Raw genomic sequence first — 20,884 nt, forward strand, 5'->3', positions numbered from 1 at the left:
CCCAGGGAGGAGCGAGGAGAGGGACGGAAGCTATACTGTTACACTTGCAATACTGAAGTGCCTATAAGAACATCCAATAGTCAAAGGTTAATGAAATACAAATGGTATAGAGGGAAATAGTCCTATAATTCCTATAATAACTACAACCTAAAACTTCTTACCTGGGAATATTGAAGACTCATGTTAAAAGGAACCACCAGCTTTCATATGTTCTCATGTTCTGAGCAAGGAACTGAAACGTTAGCTTTCTTACATAGCACATATTGCACTTTTACTTTCTTCTCCAACACTTTGTTTTTGCATTATTTAAACCAAATTTAACATGTTTCATTATTTACTTGAGGCTAAATAGATTTTATTGATGTATTATATTAAGTTAAAATAAGTGTTCATTCAGTATTGTTGTAATTGTCATTATTACAAATAATAAATAAAAAATCGGCCGATTTAATCGGTATCGGCTTTTTGGTCCTCCAATAATCGGTATCGGCGTTGAAAAATCATAATCGGTCGACCTCTATTATGAACTGACTGGCACTTTGAAGTCTGAAGCAGTGTTTTCCTAATATGTATCTAATGGTGCTGTTTTTTTCTTCTTTTCTCATCCAGAAAAAGGACAATCGAGTCGGAGTATGGTCCCATTTTGGACAGCAATAACCCTTCCTGTCTGAACAATGACAACATTGACCAAGGTATGGTGCTGCATATCAATAAGTCTTTGTGCAGCACTTACTTGTTTTACTTAACTTTCTGGACTCCAAGCTATTAAAGTATCTACATACGACAGTGCCAATTGCCAAATCAGCCCAAAATGCAGTAATGTTCTAAAAAAAAAAAAACTCAAATTTTCTACCTGACCATTAACTCATTCCCTCCTCTCTCGCTCTGTGTCACAGTGGACGCATCGTGTGGTGAGACGCTGGGCGAGCGCTTCGAGAGCTCCCTGCGTTCCCTCTTCACCCGCTGGGGCTCGTTTTGCGTACGGCAGCCCCTCGTGGTCATCCTGGGCAGCCTGGCCGTAGTGGCCGCCTGCTCAGGGGGCCTGGTCTACATGAAGATCACCACGGACCCCGTGGAGCTGTGGTCCTCTCCCAGCAGCCAGGCCAGGCAGGAGAAGGACTACTTCGACAGCCACTTCGGACCCTTCTTCAGGGCAGAGCAGCTCATCATCACCACCACGTTGCAGTCAGAATCCATCTACTCCCCGTACCCCGCGGGGGCTGACGTGCCCTTCGGAGCCCCCCTGGACAAGGATGTCCTCCACCAGGTGGGTTAGTTGGAGGAACTGGGCTGGAGGGGTGATGGATTGAGGTATGATTGATATGTTCAGATGGAATTGTTGTAGCATTTAGAATGGGATTATGGGTTGTGGACATTTTGGTTCAAGCTATCTGAGTAGGGTTTCCCCTAGAATTTCTTTCAGCAGCTAAAACCCTGGATCAGTGACCTTAGTTATAATCTTTGGCTTCCGCCTCTGCTAAATTAGTATAGGGGAAACGATGCTGTGTCAAGAATATATCCGCTGTCTTGTTGATCAAGTGCGGAGGCTCTTCTCTTCAGGAAGACGTACAGTATTTGGTCTTTGCCTTAATTCTAACGTGACATTTTATAGTTTTAGTTTTTCTCAAAGTCTTACACAATCTCTTATCTCAGGTGTTGGATCTCCAGACGGACATAGAAAACATAGTGGCTTCATACGGGGACCAGAAAGTGACCTTAAAGGATATCTGCTTGGCCCCGCTGGCCCCCTTCAACGACAACTGCACCATTCTCAGTGTTCTCAACTACTTCCAGAACAGCCACGAACAGCTGGACCGTAGCATAGGAGATGAGTTCTTTGTCTACGCAGACTACCACACACACTTCCTCTACTGCGTCAGGTGAGTGAACACTTTCTCTAGTGACATCTGCACCTGGGGAATGCTACAGAACTCATGATATTATACCAGTTGCAGTTCCTCTCCAACTCAACTAATTCACATTGAAAAATTGGTTCTGATATTGCACATTGTAAAATGTTTTTCTTGCGCTTCATTTTCCTTCAGCAAGTATATACTCATAGCTGTGTATGGTGAATAGTTAGTTTTAGATTTGTGTATATTACCTCAGTTATTAAATCATTCTCTCTGTCTCTCCTGTGTGTAGTGCCCCAGCATCCCTCAACGACACCAACAAGCTCCATGATCCCTGCCTGGGTACCTACGGAGGCCCTGTCTTCCCCTGGCTGGTCCTGGGAGGCTATGATGGTGAGTGGGGATACGTTAACATCATCACACAAAGAAATAGAATCTAGAATTAGTCAGTGGGAATAAGAATTAGTCAGTGGGAACTAGAATTAGTCAGTGGGAAATATACCTTTTCAATTTTGTGCTGTTTTTTTCTATGGGTATGTTGGAGTGTATTGTATGTGTGTTTATGTTTTTAAATTAGGAAAACCTGTCTGCTACAAAAGGCTAATCGTTATTGCTTAACTCCTGTATATAATCACAAATGTTTTTCTAGTTTTTATTATGCAGAGATACCTATGCAAAGATAGTTATTTGGTCACTGACCTTGTAGAGTTGGGTTTAATGAGCTAACTTGGACTGTTTGCAACTTTGAATCTATGTCTTGGAACATCTTTCAGGCTCTTTGCTATTGATTTTACTATTGTTTACTGTGTTTTTTGTATGGAACTTTGTCAACTGTCAACACAAATTCCCTGACCATGGCACTTTTTTGCATCTTGTTCTCCCACCCCAGCCACCAACTACAACAACGCCACAGCTCTAGTGATCACGTTCCCTGTCAACAACTACCATAACGACAGTGTCAATCTGGGAAAAGCTCTGGCCTGGGAGAAGGAGTGAGCAAAACAAATGTTTCAGATGCTTGTGTATTTACTAAAGGAATTTCACATTTCAGTCAGATTTGGTTTTGTGCCATGAGTTGCCATTTGAAGTAACACATCCCTCCATTTCCAGATTCATCGGTTTCCTGAAGAACTACAGCAACCCCAACCTGACCATCTCCTTCAACTCTGAGAGAAGCATCGAGGACGAGATCAACCGCGAGAGCGAAAGTGACCTCAGCACCGTCGTGGTCAGCTACGCCATCATGTTCGTCTACATCTCCCTGGCGTTAGGGCATATCCACAGCTTCAGGAGGGTGCTGGTTAGTAGTAACTAACTTCAGGCATTATAATAGTTTACTTTATTTAATAACGTGTTTTGTCGACATCTCCCCGACTCAAGACAATAGTTTAGGTCTTTGTCTAGCTCAAAAGAGAGGTCAAGCCCCTATGCGCAGCATTGTGTCTCCTGCAAGGTTCTGATTCTGAACGACTAACCCTCTGTCTTTGCTTTCTGCCCAGGTGGACTCTAAGATCTCCCTGGGAATAGCAGGCATCGTGATAGTGCTGAGCTCAGTGGCCTGTTCTCTGGGCATCTTCAGCTATGCTGGCATCCCTCTCACCCTCATCGTCATCGAGGTCATCCCCTTCCTGGTGCTGGCTGTCGGCGTCGACAACATCTTCATCATTGTCCAAACGTACCAGGTACTAAGCTTTATTCTCGTCTGACTATACTTTCATTGAACCACAATGTTTCATTATGTGTATGTAACGGCATGTATATGGTCACTGTCAAACTCTGTAATGGCAGTGATGAATGAATGTATTAATCACCATGTGTGATGCGTTGTTGTACAGAGGGATGAGCGGATGCCTCAGGAGGAGCTGCACCAGCAGATAGGCCGTATCCTAGGAGACGTGGCTCCCAGCATGCTCCTCTCCTCCTTTTCTGAGACAGTGGCTTTCTTCCTGGGTATGAGAATGACCTGTAACCTTCAGTCACTTAACACCTCTAGTGTTGACACACTACTTGGCTACATTATAGAACAATCATACGTATTGTATAAGGCAGTATGTAAGATTTCCGTGTTGACTGCAATTTGTGTAACGACAAGCTTGAGTCTGGAGCTCTGATGTCAGTGGGTTACCTACCTTTTTCCTCTCCAGGGGCCCTGTCCACAATGCCAGCTGTGCGGACCTTCTCCCTGTTTGCTGGGCTGGCTGTGTTCATTGACTTCTTGCTACAGATCAGCTGCTTTGTCAGCCTGCTGGGCCTGGATGCCAAGAGGCAGGAGGTGAGGACGGCTGGGGAATAAAATAAATGTTTCCACACTGCATTTGTTTCTCCTGTGAGAGGACTGGTGATGACTCACAGGGGTAGGCTTGGCATGCTAAACAGTAGCTGTCAGCATTCTGTGTCACTATTTGCTAACTCCCTGTTTCCTTACCATGTTATTCCCAGCTAAGCATGAGCGTCACAGTTACAGCCCACTTCAAGTGAGCAGTGCACCGATGTCACATTTAATAGAGAGACACAAGTTATCTAATTAGGAAGTCAATTCTGAACACTGTTTTTAAAATGCTATACTGATTGGGTCCTTGGGGCCTTATTCAGGATTTCCGTGTTAAGTCAACATCGTTCTCTTGCGCTTCAAGAATTTAGACGTTGTTTTTCCAGGGGAATCGTCTGGACATTGTGTGCTGTGTGAAGCTGCCAGTTGGCCAGGAGGAGAGGACAGATGGCTTCCTCTTCCACTTCTTCAAGAAGGTCTACGCCCCCTTCATCCTCAAAGAGTGGGTCAGACCCATTGTGGTGAGTGCTGATACTCAGATTTAAATGTACAATAGTGCCAGCGTTCAAGCCAACATGTTTTGTAAACAGTTAGCCACTAAACTTCCATAGTGTATTTTTAACAACTTTTCTCGGACAGGTGGCTGTGTTTGTGGGGATGTTGTCCTTCAGTATCGCTGTCACCAATAAGGTAGAGATTGGACTGGACCAGAAGCTCTCCATGCCTGATGTAAGTATGTCTAGTACGTCTAACCCCACCAGCCTCACTCAGTGTGCTATTGATAATCGGTCTTCTCTTTTGATGCGTTGGATAATGTCAGACATTTTGTCTCGTGTTGAATCTCCTATCCAATAGGACTCGTACGTGCTGGACTACTTTAAGAACCTGAGTGAGTACCTCCACACGGGTCCTCCGGTCTACTTCGTGGTGGAGGACGGCCATGACTACCTGAGTCTGGAGGGCCAGAACTCTGTGTGTGGAGGGGTGGGCTGCAGCAACAACTCTCTGGTCCAACAGGTCTACACAGCATCTCTCATCAGCAACTAGTGAGTGAAGCAACAGCATCCCCTCCCAACTTCTTTCACCTTTGGACTGCATGTTGAAATCAGTAGTATGATGTGAAATCAGTCAGGGTTTAACAGGGATACTAGAACTCTGGTTTTGAACTCGCTGACAAACAGTGCTGGGATTCGCGACACCCGCAATAACATCTGCTAAATATGTGTATGCGACCAATAAAATGTGATTTAATTACTTGAAAAAGTCATATTACTTGTTACATGTAACAAAACCACCCACCACTGCTGTGCATGGCCAAAGAGCTCTATTTTCATGTCATCCAACAAATGTAGTTTGTTGTAGTTTGCTGTAGTTTGCTAAACTGCATTGTCACTTGGATTGGAACTGGTGATATGGTCAGATGACATGAAAATTGAGCTCTTAGGCCACAGACAGCAGTCAGCAGTCGTGGTTTTGGTGTCCCAAACATTTTTTGGTGCTGAAAATTACCTCATGTCTACTGTAAAATATGGTGGTGGATCTTTGATGTTATGTGGCTATTTTCTGTCCACTGGGGCCATTGTCAAGGTCAACAGCATGATGAACTTTACCTAGTACCAGGATATTTTAGCCAAAAACCTGGTTGCCTCTGACAGGAGGCTGAAACTTGGCCACAAGTGGATCTTCCATCAAGAGAAGAGAAGGCAATGGACTTCTCAGTCTCCGAACTTGAACCCCATTGAAAACCTGTGATTTGAATTAAAGAAGGCAGTCCTTAAGCTCAGACGGTGGATATCAAGTATCTGGAAAGATTCTGTATGGAGGAATGGTCTAAGATCCCTCCCAATGTGTTCTACAATCTCATAAAACATTTTTGAAAAAGGCTCCTTGCTGTTATCTTCGCAAGGGGAGGGTGCCGGAGTATTGAAAACAGGGGTGCCAATAATTTTGACCCCTTATATCTTTGAGAGAAAAAAGATGACTTGTTAAACAAAATCACTTTCTGTGAACAATTGTACTAGTATTAAATAATATAATTTCATTTTTTTGCATATAATATAGCTGTGTATTTGTATTATTTGTGTATTTTTCTGCTCAGCTTTATCAAGGGTGCCAATCATTTAAGAGGTGACTGTGTATAGTTTAATGTTACAGTTATCGCTATCATATATGGGCCTAATTAGCCTAATATAGGCTAAGCTAAACCTCTGTACAGATTTCCTTTCTTTTCATTCAAAATCCAGCCGTCAGTGCTGGTTAGACCTCTGCATAGAGAAGGATAGAGGGCGCCCTTGGCACTAGACGGTGAATCCCTATGGGTTTTGTTATCACAGAAGCGATCAATGGCACAGCTCAGAGGTTAAATATTTTCTGAAAGTGACGCGCACATTACTTGAAAAAGTAACTATTATTACTCCCCAAAAATGTAGTAACGTGTTACATTACTCCGTTACTCATAAAAGTAATATCATTACATAACGTGTTACTTTTGTAACGCATTACCCCAACACTGCTGACAAATACCTTTCTTGTTTGGAGGAATTATAATACTTTCTTGAATGTCTTCCAATAGAAAAGGATCTAGTAATCTCAATTTAATTCTCCCCCCAGCACCACTATAGGATTCAACCCGTCGTCGTGGCTGGATGACTACTTTGACTGGGTGAAGCCTCAGTCCTCCTGCTGTAGATATTACAACTCCTCTGGGGCCTTCTGCAATGCCTCAGGTAACACACACACACACACCTGCTGTAGATATTACAACTCCTCTGGGGCCTTCTGCAATGCCTCAGGTAACACACACACACACACCTGCTGTAGATATTACAACTCCTCTGGGGCCTTCTGCAATGCCTCAGGTAACACACACACACACACCTGCTGTAGATATTACAACTCCTCTGGGGCCTTTTGCAATGCCTCAGGCACTAACGTTAAACCATTATCCAATGTGCCAATAGCACACTGCTCTGATCAGGTCACACACACTCTGTTTAGTCTCTTCCAACAGCTGCTGGGCAAAGCAAGTCTACACGTTCAGGACAACTCTTAACATGTCTAACAATGTCTCACTCGCATCCTGATTTTGAAGACACAGGCTACATTCCGATATCAAGCTGTTGCGAAAGTGCCATTCTGAAGTATTGCTTTTAGTCAATGAGGCAGTATTTGAAGGGCTTTTTCTTTGTAGTTGTATGTTAGAAATGTTGTATTGAAGTACCTACATTTGTCTACTTTCATCAGTGGTGGACACGTCGTGTGTGCACTGCCGCCCTATGACCCCCAGTGGGAAGCTGAGGCCCATAGAGCAGGACTTCATGAAGTTCCTCCCCATGTTTCTGTCAGACAACCCCAACATCAAGTGTGGGAAAGGGTAATGGTTGTTCCTCTATGGCAATGAAGGCTTTTTAGTTCATAGTTGAGTGTGTATTGAGACATATTGACTGGTTGCATTTCATGCTTTTACCTTGATGTAGTTTACACTTTTTTGCTTTTCACTGATGGCGTTGAACTCTTACATTGAGATTCAATCATTCTGTTTAAAGGAATTGTAATTTGTTTGAACTGACTGACTCTGTATTTGCCTCTAACGTGGTCTTTGTGGTCCTGCAGTGGTCACGCGGCCTACAGTTCAGCTGTGGTCCTAAAGGGGAACGACACATCTGTGGGGGCCACCTACTTCATGACCTACCACACCATCCTCAAGGACTCCCCTGACTTCATAGACGCCATGAAGATGGCACGCGTCCTGGCTGACAACATCACAAGCGCCATGGGCCACAAAGTCTTCCCCTACAGGTAGACTATGGTATCAAACACATCAAATACGTGTTTTCCATGTGGTTGATACCACTCGATTGACCATTCCAGCCATTTTTATGATGCGCCCTCCCCTCAGCAGCCTCCTCTGCCTCACATGTTATGAAAAAAAGCGCGAGGCTTTTCCTGCGAAGGGTTAGTGTTACTGGGTTAGCTGGTGATATAACCGTCACTGGTTATTTTTGCCCTCATGAGAAGAGAATATAGTCAGATACGCCCTGAACTCACTGATTCTGAGTTACTGATTTTCTGGCTAAATAGAACCGCTCTGAAAAGCTGTTAAATTGTGTGGTCCAGGTCTTTGTTCCTCAAAATAACCATAGAAGGTGAAGTAAGTCAGTCATAAATAAACACACACTCATAACATGTTGTTTTAGCTGCCCTCATAACATAGATTGTTCTCCATCTTTTTCTTATACATCCAGCTTTTATGCCCCCCTGTTTACTACACATCCTGTTTGAAGGGTTCACGAGGGGTTGTATAGTACATGTAAACACTGCATGTAAGATGTATGTATTTTGTCCTGTCAAAGTACTGCCCTTCTGGTTTTTTGTTTTGCTTCTTGGTTAAAGTGCCTTGAGTTGCCACACTACCTCTTTTAAGTACATCATTCACAACATGTCATTTTCTACATACTGTACTAGAATTATGTTGCAGAATTAGAATTTGTTGAAACTTAAATTGTAACTGTTTTCCCTCTCCAGTGTGTTCTACGTGTTCTACGAGCAGTACCTGACCATTGTCTACGACACGGTCTTCCAGCTGGGCGTGTCGCTGGCGGCCATCTTTGCGGTGACCACGGTGCTGCTGGGCTTTGAGCTGTGGTCAGGAGTGCTGGTCAGCATCACCATCGCCATGATCCTGGTCAACATGTTCGGGGTCATGTGGCTCTGGAACATCAGCCTCAACGCTGTGTCCCTCGTCAACCTCGTCATGGTGAGAGAAGGAACAGGCTGATAGTTTTGGATTTGTATATTTTTATTTTATTTAAAAAAATAAAATAACTGTCTTCCTATAATTTGTCATTTCTGGGTAGTTTTGGTAGTTATTCTAAATGACATGTTTTGAACACTCCTTGTGAACGCAGCCCAGGATCTCCGGTGTATTCATTGTGTGTGTATGTGTTGCAGAGCTGTGGTATCTCTGTGGAGTTCTGCAGTCACATAGTGAGGGCTTTCTCCATCAGTGTGAAGAGTACCAGGGTGGAAAGGGCTGAAGAGGCTCTGGCCCACATGGGCAGCTCAGTAAGTACATCTCTACTCTTGTAGTTCAACCCACACTAGCACACTTTGTATTGTGTTCATGGAAACGGCACACTGTCTGAATATGTATTTCAAAAAAGCATGTAGCTCATCCTTTTGATCGAGGATTGTCTGTTCTATCAATAATCTGACATGTAAAAATAGTATGGAGTGGCTCCAGATCCAAAGCTTTTGGGGATCTTTACACTGCACTAAAAGATCCGGAGCCTCCCGAGGCTTCTGCACGTGTGTATATTCTCTACTTTATGCGCGGAGAACAGGCTACTCAGGCGACCGGTCATGGTGCTCCTTTAACAAAGTTAGATCAAAGGTGAATCGATGTCTGCAAGATCACATAATGATAGTGTCCTACAGAACTGAATATGATAGTATAGTATAACGTTACTGTAAGACAAAAACACCACTGCATTTTCCTCTCGTGTGGCCAAAACTCAAGTGCGCGCTACTAGGCAAAATACACAGGTAGGCTATGCTACAGTTGAACACCATGCTACAGTTGAACACCATGCTACAGTTGAACACCATGCTACAGTTGAACACCATGCTACAGTTGAACACCATGCTACAGTTGAACACCATGCTACAGTTGAACACCATGCTACAGTTGAACACCATGCTACAGTTGAACACCATGCTACAGTTGAACACCATGCTACAGTTGAACACCATGCTACAGTTGAACACCATGCTACAGTTGAACACCATGCTACTGTTGAACACTATGCTACAGTTGAACACTATGCTACAGTTGAACACCATGCTACAGTTGAACACCATGCTACAGTTGAACACCATGCTACAGTTGAACACCATGCTACAGTTGAACACCATGCTACAGTTGAACACCATGCTACAGTTGAACACCATGCTACAGTTGAACACCATGCTACAGTTGAACACCATGCTACAGTTGAACACCATGCTACAGTTGAACACCATGCTACAGTTGAACACCATGCTACAGTTGAACACTATGCTACAGTTGAACACTATGCTACAGTTGAACACCATGCTACAGTTGAACACCATGCTACAGTTGAACACCATGCTACAGTTGAACACCATGCTACAGTTGAACACCATGCTACAGTTGAACACCATGCTACAGTTGAACACCATGCTACAGTTGAACACTATGCTACAGTTGAACACTATGCTACAGTTGAACACCATGCTACAGTTGAACACCATCTGCTCTAAATTTCGTTCACTCCATTCAAAACCACACTGTAGGCTACTTTGAAACTACACTGTATAACTCAAGAAGATCAAAATGCATATCACCGTGTAACTGATTGAGATCAAATGGTTACTATGCAGAATGACGCTGCATGGATGTTTCACCGGTTAAACTTAACGAATGATCATGTGCGATTGAATGCGATGGTGTTTTTGTCTTAAAGTAATGTTATATTATTCTATTATATTGGGTTCTGTTATGTAGAATACTGTGATCATTGTGTGGTCCTGCAGACACTGATTCAGCTTTGATCTGACTTTATTAAACAAGCACCGTTCCTATGAGTAGCCTGTTCTCTGTGAGTGAAATAGAGAAGGTAGGCTACACATGCGCAGAAGCTTCCGGAAGGATCTTTGAGTGCAGAAGACTAAAGATCCCGGGGGGAAAAAATTGGCTCTGCAGCAATGGAGGGAGAAAAAAAACAGTGTGAAATTGAATTCTTGGCTTGACTGGAATATCTAGGAAAGTAGAAATCACCTGATTGTTTGCCTCCGGTTTTTAGAACCTGGTTATTGAATTCATTTTTGACTGCAGGGAATGCTGAGCACCAGAATGGAACTAAACCATGGCTCCTCTTCTCCCAGGTGTTCAGTGGCATCACTCTGACTAAGTTTGGAGGCATCCTGATCCTGGCTCTGTCCAAGTCCCAGATCTTCCAGATCTTCTATTTCCGCATGTACCTGGCCATGGTGCTGCTGGGGGCCACGCACGGACTCATCTTCCTCCCTGTGCTGCTCAGCTACGCAGGTATGCATAGGGTGATTTCTCAATTGGGCAAAAGTCCATCTTCTAAACTCGCCATGTGTAGGAGAGTACCACTTTGATAATAAGTGAACGGATAGCCTCTTCCCACCGAGGAACCTCATAATTATCGTACCGGCTCCCTATCATGGAATAGTTTTGAAATTCATCACACCCTCTTTGAATCAGCTGTTGTTTTCTTGAAGAAAAGCGTGCATACATTTCAAAGCGATACGCTACTTATCTACATGTCTGGCACAACCTGCTACATTTCCTTTTACCACTTTACACATCTATTTGGGGATTCCTCTGTAAACATAATTTGCACGATGACGAGCAGGTGGAGAAGATGTCTCATTTCATAAGAGTAAAATTGTTTCCTTTTCAGGATGGAGGCGTTGAGCAAAACCAATTAGATTCTCCCATTGTGCGTGCGTGTGTGTGTGAATGTGTGGCCTTTTACCGCAAAAATAATTTGCATCCTAACATCACACTATAGCACCTCTCTGTAAGCTCACAAACTTGACCTGAAATTCACATTTGCCTAATACCTGAGTATTTTGTGTAGTGCCTCATCTTAGTTAGTACCAGTTTGTCTTTGTCAATGTTTACACTGCATGGAACGAGGATAAGGTTGCCTCCCAAAAGTTTTAAATGATTTCACCATTGGAAAAATGACAATCTGTCGGTCTCTCTTCCCTCAGGTCCTTCGGTAAACAAAGCCAAGGTGTTTGCAGCCAACAAGCGCTATGCCGGCACAGAAAGGGAGCACCGCCTCAACTTCTAGAGGCTCTGTGGGGCAAAGAACAGGACAATGATGATTTTGAACTAACCTTTCTGTCCTGGTCTGGGAGAGACGGTGTGGGGTGGTGACGCAGCGTGACTGAGGCAGCAGTTTCTATGATTTCTGACACACTCGCTATGCAGGGATGCAACTCAGGAATAACTGTGGGGTGTGTCTCTCAGAGGCCTCTCACACTTATTTAATTATTCTGGGCAATTCTGGGTAGTTTTCATTAGGGCACACAGTGGCAAAATGTTTTGCAATGGAAAATGAAAAAAAATAGCATTTCCTATTGGACCAGTAGTCTTTCCCTGTTTTTGTCTGTTTTGGTGCCTAATGAACACCACTAATTTCAGTAACCTAGAATAGCCCCCTAATGTAACATTAGCAGCAATAGGAAGATATATACTGTTTCCCCTCTCAACATAGGAAGTCAGCTATGTGAATATAGGACAAACTTAAACCCCCCATAAACTTCTAGTTTACATCTTATGACCCTACTCTTTATTTTCTCTTGAGGAACAGTTCTTCTTTAACCCAACAGTGTTTTTTTGGAGATTTAGCTAAGTAGAATGTGTAAAGAGAATGATAATATATGCAAAAGATTACTTCTCTGAGGAAAAAAACTACTTTGATATGAATCAATTACGTACACTGTAATGTAACTAATAATGAAACCAAATAATGTTTAAAGATACAATTAACCTGGTATATATTCCAGGTGTACCACACATAGAAAAAACAATTACTAGAATTCTGTAATTATATTTCTATGGTTCCACAGTTACTGAAAAACTTGACCAGCTTGATTGAGGCAACTTTATTAACGTTATAATAATATTGTGTGACAATATGTATTCCTATATAGCCAAGAGTCAATATTCACAGAGTGACGCAGAGTAAGAGTGATGATCTAGGACCAAGGCCACCTTGTCCATATAATTATAAATGAAAAGGCAAAACTGATCCAAGATCAGTGAATAAGAGCTCAGTCTGTAAGTACAGATCTGGCTCCACATCTTACAGCAATGTTTTTGCTTACAGTTAGGGCTGTGCCCAGTTGTCTGTAGTACCTCAGAATGTAGGGTTGCGCTAAGATATTAAAGTAATATTTACTATGGGGGCAACCAGGGGCTCTAGATGTTTGTTACAGACATGCTTGTTGACAATGCTGCGCATTGGCACTAGAAAGAAGCACAATGTTGTAATATGGTAACCATGTCTTGAATGCAAATCTTAATGTTTTAACATTTTAATGTGTGGACTGCATTGCAACTTGGTATTGACAGATTTAAATCTGATTTGCAATAAAATCTCATATTGGTACACCACTATAGATTTGCATAATATTTGGGGAAAATAAAATACTAATATCTCATGTGTGCCTTATTTGGAGTAACCTAAATGCACTGAGCAAAAATATAAACGCAACATGTAAAGTATTAGTCCCATCAGCTGAAATAAAATAACCCAGAAATTTGCCATATTCACAAAAAGCTTATTTTGCTAAAATTTTGTGCACAAATTTGTTTACATCCCTGTTAGTGACGATTTCTCCTTTGCCAAAATAATCCATTCACCTGACAGGTGTGGCATATCAAGAAGCTGATGAAATGTCATGATCATTACACAGGTGCACCTTGTGCTGGGAACAAAAGACCACTAAAATATTAAGGTTTGTCACACAATGACACAGACGTCTCAAGTTTTGAAGGAGTGTGCAATTGGCATGCTGACTGCAGGAATGTCCACTAGAGCTGTTGCCAGAGATATCTATGTTACTTTCTCTACCTTAAGCCACCTCCAATTTCTTCTTAGAGAATTTTGCCGTATATCCAACCCGTCTCATAACCGCAGACCACGTGTATGGCGTTGTGTGGGCGAGCGGTTTGCTGATGTCAACATTGTGAACAGAATGCCCCAATGGTGGGGTTACAGTTTGGGGAGGCATATGCTATGGACAAAAAACACGATTGCATTTTATTGATGGCAATTTGAATGCACGGCGATACCGTGACGAGATCCTGAGGCCCATTGTCATGACATTCATCCGCCACCATGTCGCAAGGATCTGTACACAATTCCTGGAAGCTGAAAATGTCCCAGTTTTTCCATGGCCTGGATACTCACCAGACATGTCACCCATTGAACATGTTTGGGATGTACGACTGACTGCATGTTCCAGTTCCTGACAATATTCAGCAACTTCGCACAGCCTTTGAAGAGGAGTGGGACAATGTTCCACAGGCCACAATCAACAGCCTGATCAACTCTATGAGAAGGAGATGTGTAACGCTGCATGAGGCAAATTGTGGTCACAGCAGATGCTGACTGGTTTTCTGATCCACGCCCCTATCTATTTTTTTTTTAACCATCTGTGACCAACAGATGCATATCTGTATTCCCAGTCATGTGAAGTCCATAGATTAGGGCCTAATTAATTTATTTCAATTGACTGATTTTGTTATATGAACTGTAACTCAGTAAAATCTTTCAAATTGTTGCATGTTGCATTTATAATTTTTATTCAGTATACATGTTTAGAAGGAACCGCCTGGTTGAAGGGGGTGTTTTAAAAAGAGACCACATTGTGGCGCCAGATACCACAGTAGAGCTAGCTGTATGCTGCCTGGACCTACCTCTCCTGACTTAGTGTTGACTTATTTTTCAGCAATCCGCAGGGCTATTGTCGCTGTTATACAATATTTCCTCACTTCAGATGGGTGTGGTCTAACTTGCTAGTTTCGATACCATACATTTACTGCCAATTTGAAGGCTCGCGGTTGTTTTCACTGCCTTGTGGTTGTAAGACGTGAATATTTAAAGATATTTTTTTCGTGCTTTTTAAAACCAACCATTTGTAACAATATGAACGTAAAACTTCACCCACAGTGCGTGCACTTCCACATCGAAAATTATATCCTAACAAAAATCGTCTGCCAAACCGAGGACTGACGATCGGTAACAGTGTCAACTTCCTCTCTGGCCGAGCCTTGCAGCCGTGTTGTCACACAAAATGCCACTTCATCATTTATTCATCAGTTTTCTCTTTCGGTGTTTGGGCTGTTCTTTGAATCTGTCAGAGAGAGATTAAAATATTAATTTCCCCCTGGTTGGGGCTGTGTAGGGAACAGGACAGAGGAGGAGAGGGGAACACGGGGGAGGAGGAGAATCGAGGTTCTGGTGTTATGTAAGCCCTGTATGGCTCACCTCTCCCTGGACCTTGCACCTGACCCAGCTCACGCACATCTGAGCCCCAGTACAGCTTAACCCCAGACTGGCTACAGCTTAGTGCAGAGGACACAGCTGTCACTGTAGCAGACAATGCTGTTAAATTAATAATATGGTTGTAATGTACAGCTGATTTGCCATTGCTGATATTTCATCAGCTGTTTTTCAACTAAGTTGCAAATCACATACCAGACATTAGGCTTTGCAATAATTTATTTAAATCCTTTATTTGAATAGAGACAGATACACCATGCTTTTGCTTGTTTTCAGCATCAGTCCCTCGATGAGCTTTACAAGTGAGAATGTGAATATAGCTGTGAAACAAGGTAATGTTTATGAACAGCAACCATACAGTATACTGTACTATCTCTCAGGTGCAAGGTTGCTGTGTCCTGTGGGCATTCAAGTACAGCGTTTCCCATCCATTCCGTTTGTTGACAATACCTCCAGATTTACACGGTTATCAAAACGTCACGCCAGGGTAAGCCACGAAACACAGCGCTTATTTTAAGTGATTCTAAAATCCCCTATGGGACAAATGAATGGTGAAAAAACTATTGGAACCATTTCCCTGTTTGACTGCTAGGTTTTATGACTCATAATATGGTCCTCTATTGCACTGTTGTTTTAACAGCACAACATGGTTACTAAAAGGCAATGCAGAAATTGTGGGACGAAAAGGCAGCAGCTCACTAAACTAAAGCAAGTTATGTAAATGTTCTACTGGCACAGAGAGGGAGAAGACTTACTGTCCAGCACCAGTTACCATACAAGCTGGTGCATTATTGGTGCAGACATGGTGCATTATTACATTAATCAAGTTGAATAAGGGATTTAAAAACACCTCAGAGGAAGTATTTAATGTGAAAGAATGTAGAGAGAAAAGTAATGCTGTGAAATAACACATTATCATTCCTCTCTTTCTGCTGTGAGGTCACTTTGCTTGACGTGTGTTGCCATGACATCTTATTGGCACAATGACATGCTGTATGCTTACCAAAACCTTTACTCAAGCAACACACATCACATGAGTATAATAAGGGCAGACAGAGGATGATCTCCTGCTGTCTCGCTAGTTGCCTACCAGGAATCCAAAGCAAATTCTGCAACGCCTCCACATCTCTCAAAGCTGGTTCATGAAAGTACACATACTTCTTGTCAACACCTTACCCCTAACAAGTCATTGAGTTGCATTATTTGCTGCCAACACTATCCTTGGTGTTCAAATTCAGGCCACTGGCTCTATTTTCTACTTGAGACATTGGACTGAATCCCTTCAAAGGGTCCATTAATAAGTAAGGTGAGAGAGGCATTTAATGCCCTGTTGTTTTGAGCCACTGGTTATCTGTTAGAGCCGGGCTCAGTTGACACCAAAATAGACTGAGTGGTAAAAAAAACATTTTAGTCATTTAGCAGACCCTCTTATTCAGAGCACTTACAGGAGCAATTATGGTTAAGTGCATTGCTGAAGGACACCAACAGATTTTCGACCTAGTCGGCTCAGACATTCAAACCAGTATACTTTCAGTTACTGGCCCAACGCTCTTACCTGCTAGGCTACCTGCCGCCCAGTGGGACTAGAGAATCATCTCAGACATGCAGAGGATCAGATTCACAAACAAGTCCAACTGCAGGGCTGCCTGGGGCTTGTTCAGGGGGATGTAAAGTTACAGAACGTTTACATAGAAATGTATTGTTAGACTACATAAAATGTCTGTCAGCTAGATAGGAAATCGTGTCAGCTCTATTCATTCTATGTCTATCTGCAACATTCAAAACATTTCACATCACTGACTGAATACATCCCTGTGTGCCCCACTCCCCGCTGACCAGACAAACAGCCAACCAGGGAGTCCCTCTCCCACTGACAGCCACAACACGCCACACAGCACCCACCATTCAGTTCCCACCATTCCCAACATTCACTTCCTTGTTTACAAACGTGGTGGGCCCAGCAGTGACCAGGGTCTGACCTGGGTTGAAAAGCCCTGAGTCACTGTATCAGGAGGAGGGGGGCAAACTGCCGTTTCAGCCAAATGTTATTTTAAAAAGAGGGAAGGGCAATAGACTAGGCCAGGGGGCTTGCCCCCCAAACGATGGAACACATATTTGGTACAATGGAGGTGGCTGACATGTGAGCTGACCCCAGGGAGGGCAGTCAATAGCCCCCTTTATGAGTTGCTAAGAGGGGTATTAGGAGTATCAATGGAGAGGACTAAGCCATATAGGCCATGTGGCCGTGGCCAGGCCTGGAACTGTTTGTTTTGATTGCAGCACGAGACTAGGACTGGCGTGACCGCCCGCCTTGTTTACCTTGGATATGTGTCAGGTGGCCCGAGAGAGCCTGTTCGTTCCCTCCCTTTCTCCATCTCGCTCACTCTCTCCCTCCCGTTTGCTTTATTTTCCTTTTCCCCCTCCCTCTCCATGAGAAACTTTCCTCTCAGATTGCATCAGAGCCACAGCCGGGCACAACAACATGATCACTGAGCTCAATGTAGGACAGAGCCGGTCACTTGCTAGTCTGACATTTCTGACTTGCTAACTGGTTGAACCCGGCACGTGTATGACCACAGAGTTTCTAAACCCAGAAGCGCAATATCGCAAGACTTCCGGGAACGCTAACGAAGCAGACCAGGCCGGGGTTTGGGGTTTGAGAAGTCAATGAGAGATGTAAATTCTTCCTTAGTTGTTCATTTTCTCAAAATCTAAAGGCAAAACCTAGATTCGAGCCAGTGTCTTAACTAGTTGAACATGTTATTACTCCAACTTCGTAAAACAACTTTATATCGAAGGAGTACCTTTGATTTGATGGCCTGCACATGCATAGTTCGGTGCGAGGCGACCGTTAGACCCGATAACGTGTTTCTACAGCATGAGCTTAGATAGCCAATGTCGCCATGTTATCACCTAAAATTCCTGATCGGGGATTTCTATCAGCAAAGCAGTTTCTGCCTATCTTCATACTGTACTGTCTTTGGTATAACTACAACCAGTTAGCAAGTCGGAGATTTCCGAGTTGCAAAGTTCCAACTAGCAAGTGAACGCGGCAATAGTCACACTGGCTTGGAGTAGTTTTTTTTATGCTATACTGCCAAGAAATATTTTTATATATTTTTATTTTACCAGGCAAGTCAGTTAAGAACAAATTCTTATTTACAATGATGGCCTACCCCGTCCAAACCCGGACGACGCTGGGCCAATTGTGCGCCGCCCAATGGGACTGCCAATCACAGCCGGTTGTGATGCAGCCTGGAATCAAACCAGGGTCTGTAATGACGCCTCTTGCAGTGCCTTAGACCGCTGCGCCACTCTGGAGCCCCGGGATATACTTTAATATTCATAGTCTAATTTACAAGTTATTCATAATATCCCCTTTTAGGTGACAGACTCAATGTCACAGTAAGATGTGTAATGTGTTTTAACACTTGGGGCTAAGCCTCCTTAAGTTGTCAAGGGGGTAGGATTTTATGAGAAACATGCACTGCCTGATCATGCATGCTTGAATTGTAATAGATTATTGGTTCTCTGCAATAAATATTAAATGTGTAACCAGATATCTTATGTTATGGCAGTAAATCAATTCACCAAGATCAGCAGCCAGCAGAATAGAGTGACACAAAATGATGAGGAAGCCAATCACATTTCAGGAATCTTGTTTTTATTGAACAAGCAAGGCAGTATATTTACAAACATACACATGTGTATTTTGGTGTTGTTGACCATGAGCTTTCTGCCAAACCATAAAAGTGTGTATCCTACAACAAATTCTTTGGGCTTAGAAATCAAAACATAACATCTAACAATAGTATATCACCCTGATTTCAGCATCTTTTCTGTATAATTAAAATGACTACAATTTGATTAAAATCAGACAGTGTACAAAAGACAAAAACGATTTTGATCTGATAAAATAAACAATACTTTCCTGTTTTTCAAGAGAAACTCTTGGTAACACCGCTATGATGTCACAAAAATAACATTAGCATATTCCGAGTCAGTATTCATGTCATAAGGAATTCCCCTCGACCACGCCCACAAATTGGAGAAAACAAACATTCTTTCCCATTGACCCCCACTGTAAAAGAAACAACTTCATCGTAGATTTTTTTTTATAAAGAAATAACAAACGTGCCGGAAACCTGCTGTGTTGTTCGATCAAATTTTATTGGTCACGAACACATATTTGCAGATGTAATCACGGGTGTAGCGAAATTCTTATGTACAGTGCATTCGGAAAGTATTCAGTCCCCTAGACTTCACCACATTTTGTTATGTTACAGCCTTATTCTAAAATTGATTACTTTTTTTTTTTTTTTACCCTCAATCTACACACAATACCCCATAATGACCAAGTGAAAACCGTTTTTTTGAAATTGTTGCAAATCTATTAAAAAAACTAAAACAGAAATACCTTAAGTATTCAGACTCTTTTCTATGAGACTCGAAATTGAGCACGTGCATCCTGTTTCCATTGATCATCCTTGAGATGTTTCTACAACTTGATTGGAGTCCACCTGTGGTAAATTCAACTGATTGGACATGATTTGGAAAGGCACACACCGGTATATATAAGGTCCCACAGTTGTCAGAGCAAAAACCAAGCCATGAGGTTGAAGGAATTGTCCGTAGAGCTCAGAGAAAGGATTGTGTCGAGGCAAAGATCTGGGGAAGGGTACCAAACATTTCTGCACCATTGAAGGTCCCCAAGAAGACAGTGTCCCCCAAGTTTGGAATCACCAAGACTCTTCCTAGAGCTGGCCGCCTGGCCAAACTGAGCAATCAGGGGAGAAGGGCCTTGGTCAGGGAGGTAACCAAGAACCCGAGTTGCTCTGTGGAGATGGGAGAACATTCCAGAAGGACAACCATCTCTGCAGCACTCCACCAATCAGGCCTTTATGGTAGATTGGCCAGACGGAAGCCACTCCTCAGTGAAAGGCACATGACAGCCCACACTTAGACCATGAGAAACAAGATTCTCTGGTCTGATGAAACCAAGATTGTACTATTTGGCCTGAGTACTAAGCATCACGTCTGGAGGAAACCTGGCACCATCCCTACGGGGAAGCATGGTGGTGGTAGCATCATGCTGTAGGGATGTTTTTCAGCGGCAGGGACTGGGAGACTAGTCAGGATCGAGGGAAAGATGAACGGAGCAAAGTACAGAGAGATCCTTGATGAAAACCTGCTCCAGAGCGTTCAGGACTTCAGACTGTGGCAACAACCCTAAAATTGTCCTTCTGGAAGGGAGAACCTTCCAGAAGGCCAATCATCTCTGCAGGACTTCAACAATCAGGCCTTTATGGTAGAGTGGCCAGACGGAAGCCACTCCTCAGTAAAAGGCACATAACAGCCTGCTTGGAGTTTGCCATAAGGCACCTAAAGACTCTCAGTCCATGAGAAACACGATTATCTGGTCTGATGAAACCAAGATTGAACTCTTTGGGATGAATGCCAAGCGTCACGTCTGGAGGAAACCTGGCACCATCCCTACGGTGAAGCATGGTGTTGGCAGCATCATGCTGTGGGGATGTTTTTCAGCAGCAGGGACTGGGAGACTATTCAGGATCGAGGGAAAGATGAACGGAGCTAAGTACAGAGAGATAATTAATGAAAAACTGCTCCAGAGTGCTCAGTCCCTCCGACTGGGATAAAGGTTCACCTTCCAATAGGACACCGACTCTAAG

At 43.1% G+C, this 20,884-nt stretch overlaps 1 protein-coding gene across 1 annotated transcript in view; it reads left to right on the forward strand.

The window, feature by feature from the left end:
• LOC120020252 (NPC intracellular cholesterol transporter 1-like) overlaps positions 1–13,347 on the forward strand; it is a 29,259-nt gene extending 15,912 nt beyond the window's left edge. The window contains exons 7-25 of the mRNA XM_038963790.1: positions 610–692; positions 897–1,267; positions 1,654–1,880; positions 2,146–2,246; positions 2,743–2,845; positions 2,964–3,153; positions 3,353–3,535; positions 3,689–3,803; positions 3,998–4,125; positions 4,509–4,643; positions 4,762–4,851; positions 4,978–5,168; positions 6,733–6,848; positions 7,366–7,495; positions 7,735–7,920; positions 8,647–8,878; positions 9,073–9,186; positions 11,029–11,191; positions 11,890–13,347. Coding sequence (XP_038819718.1) covers positions 610–692; positions 897–1,267; positions 1,654–1,880; positions 2,146–2,246; positions 2,743–2,845; positions 2,964–3,153; positions 3,353–3,535; positions 3,689–3,803; positions 3,998–4,125; positions 4,509–4,643; positions 4,762–4,851; positions 4,978–5,168; positions 6,733–6,848; positions 7,366–7,495; positions 7,735–7,920; positions 8,647–8,878; positions 9,073–9,186; positions 11,029–11,191; positions 11,890–11,972 — 2,941 coding nt within the window. The 3' untranslated portion in view covers positions 11,973–13,347. The remainder of the gene's footprint in view (positions 1–609; positions 693–896; positions 1,268–1,653; positions 1,881–2,145; positions 2,247–2,742; positions 2,846–2,963; positions 3,154–3,352; positions 3,536–3,688; positions 3,804–3,997; positions 4,126–4,508; positions 4,644–4,761; positions 4,852–4,977; positions 5,169–6,732; positions 6,849–7,365; positions 7,496–7,734; positions 7,921–8,646; positions 8,879–9,072; positions 9,187–11,028; positions 11,192–11,889) is intronic.
• The last annotated feature ends 7,537 nt before the right edge of the window (positions 13,348–20,884 follow it).

The sequence above is a fragment of the Salvelinus namaycush genome, chromosome 25, assembly GCF_016432855.1.
Source record: "Salvelinus namaycush isolate Seneca chromosome 25, SaNama_1.0, whole genome shotgun sequence".
Lineage (NCBI taxonomy): Eukaryota > Metazoa > Chordata > Actinopteri > Salmoniformes > Salmonidae > Salvelinus > Salvelinus namaycush.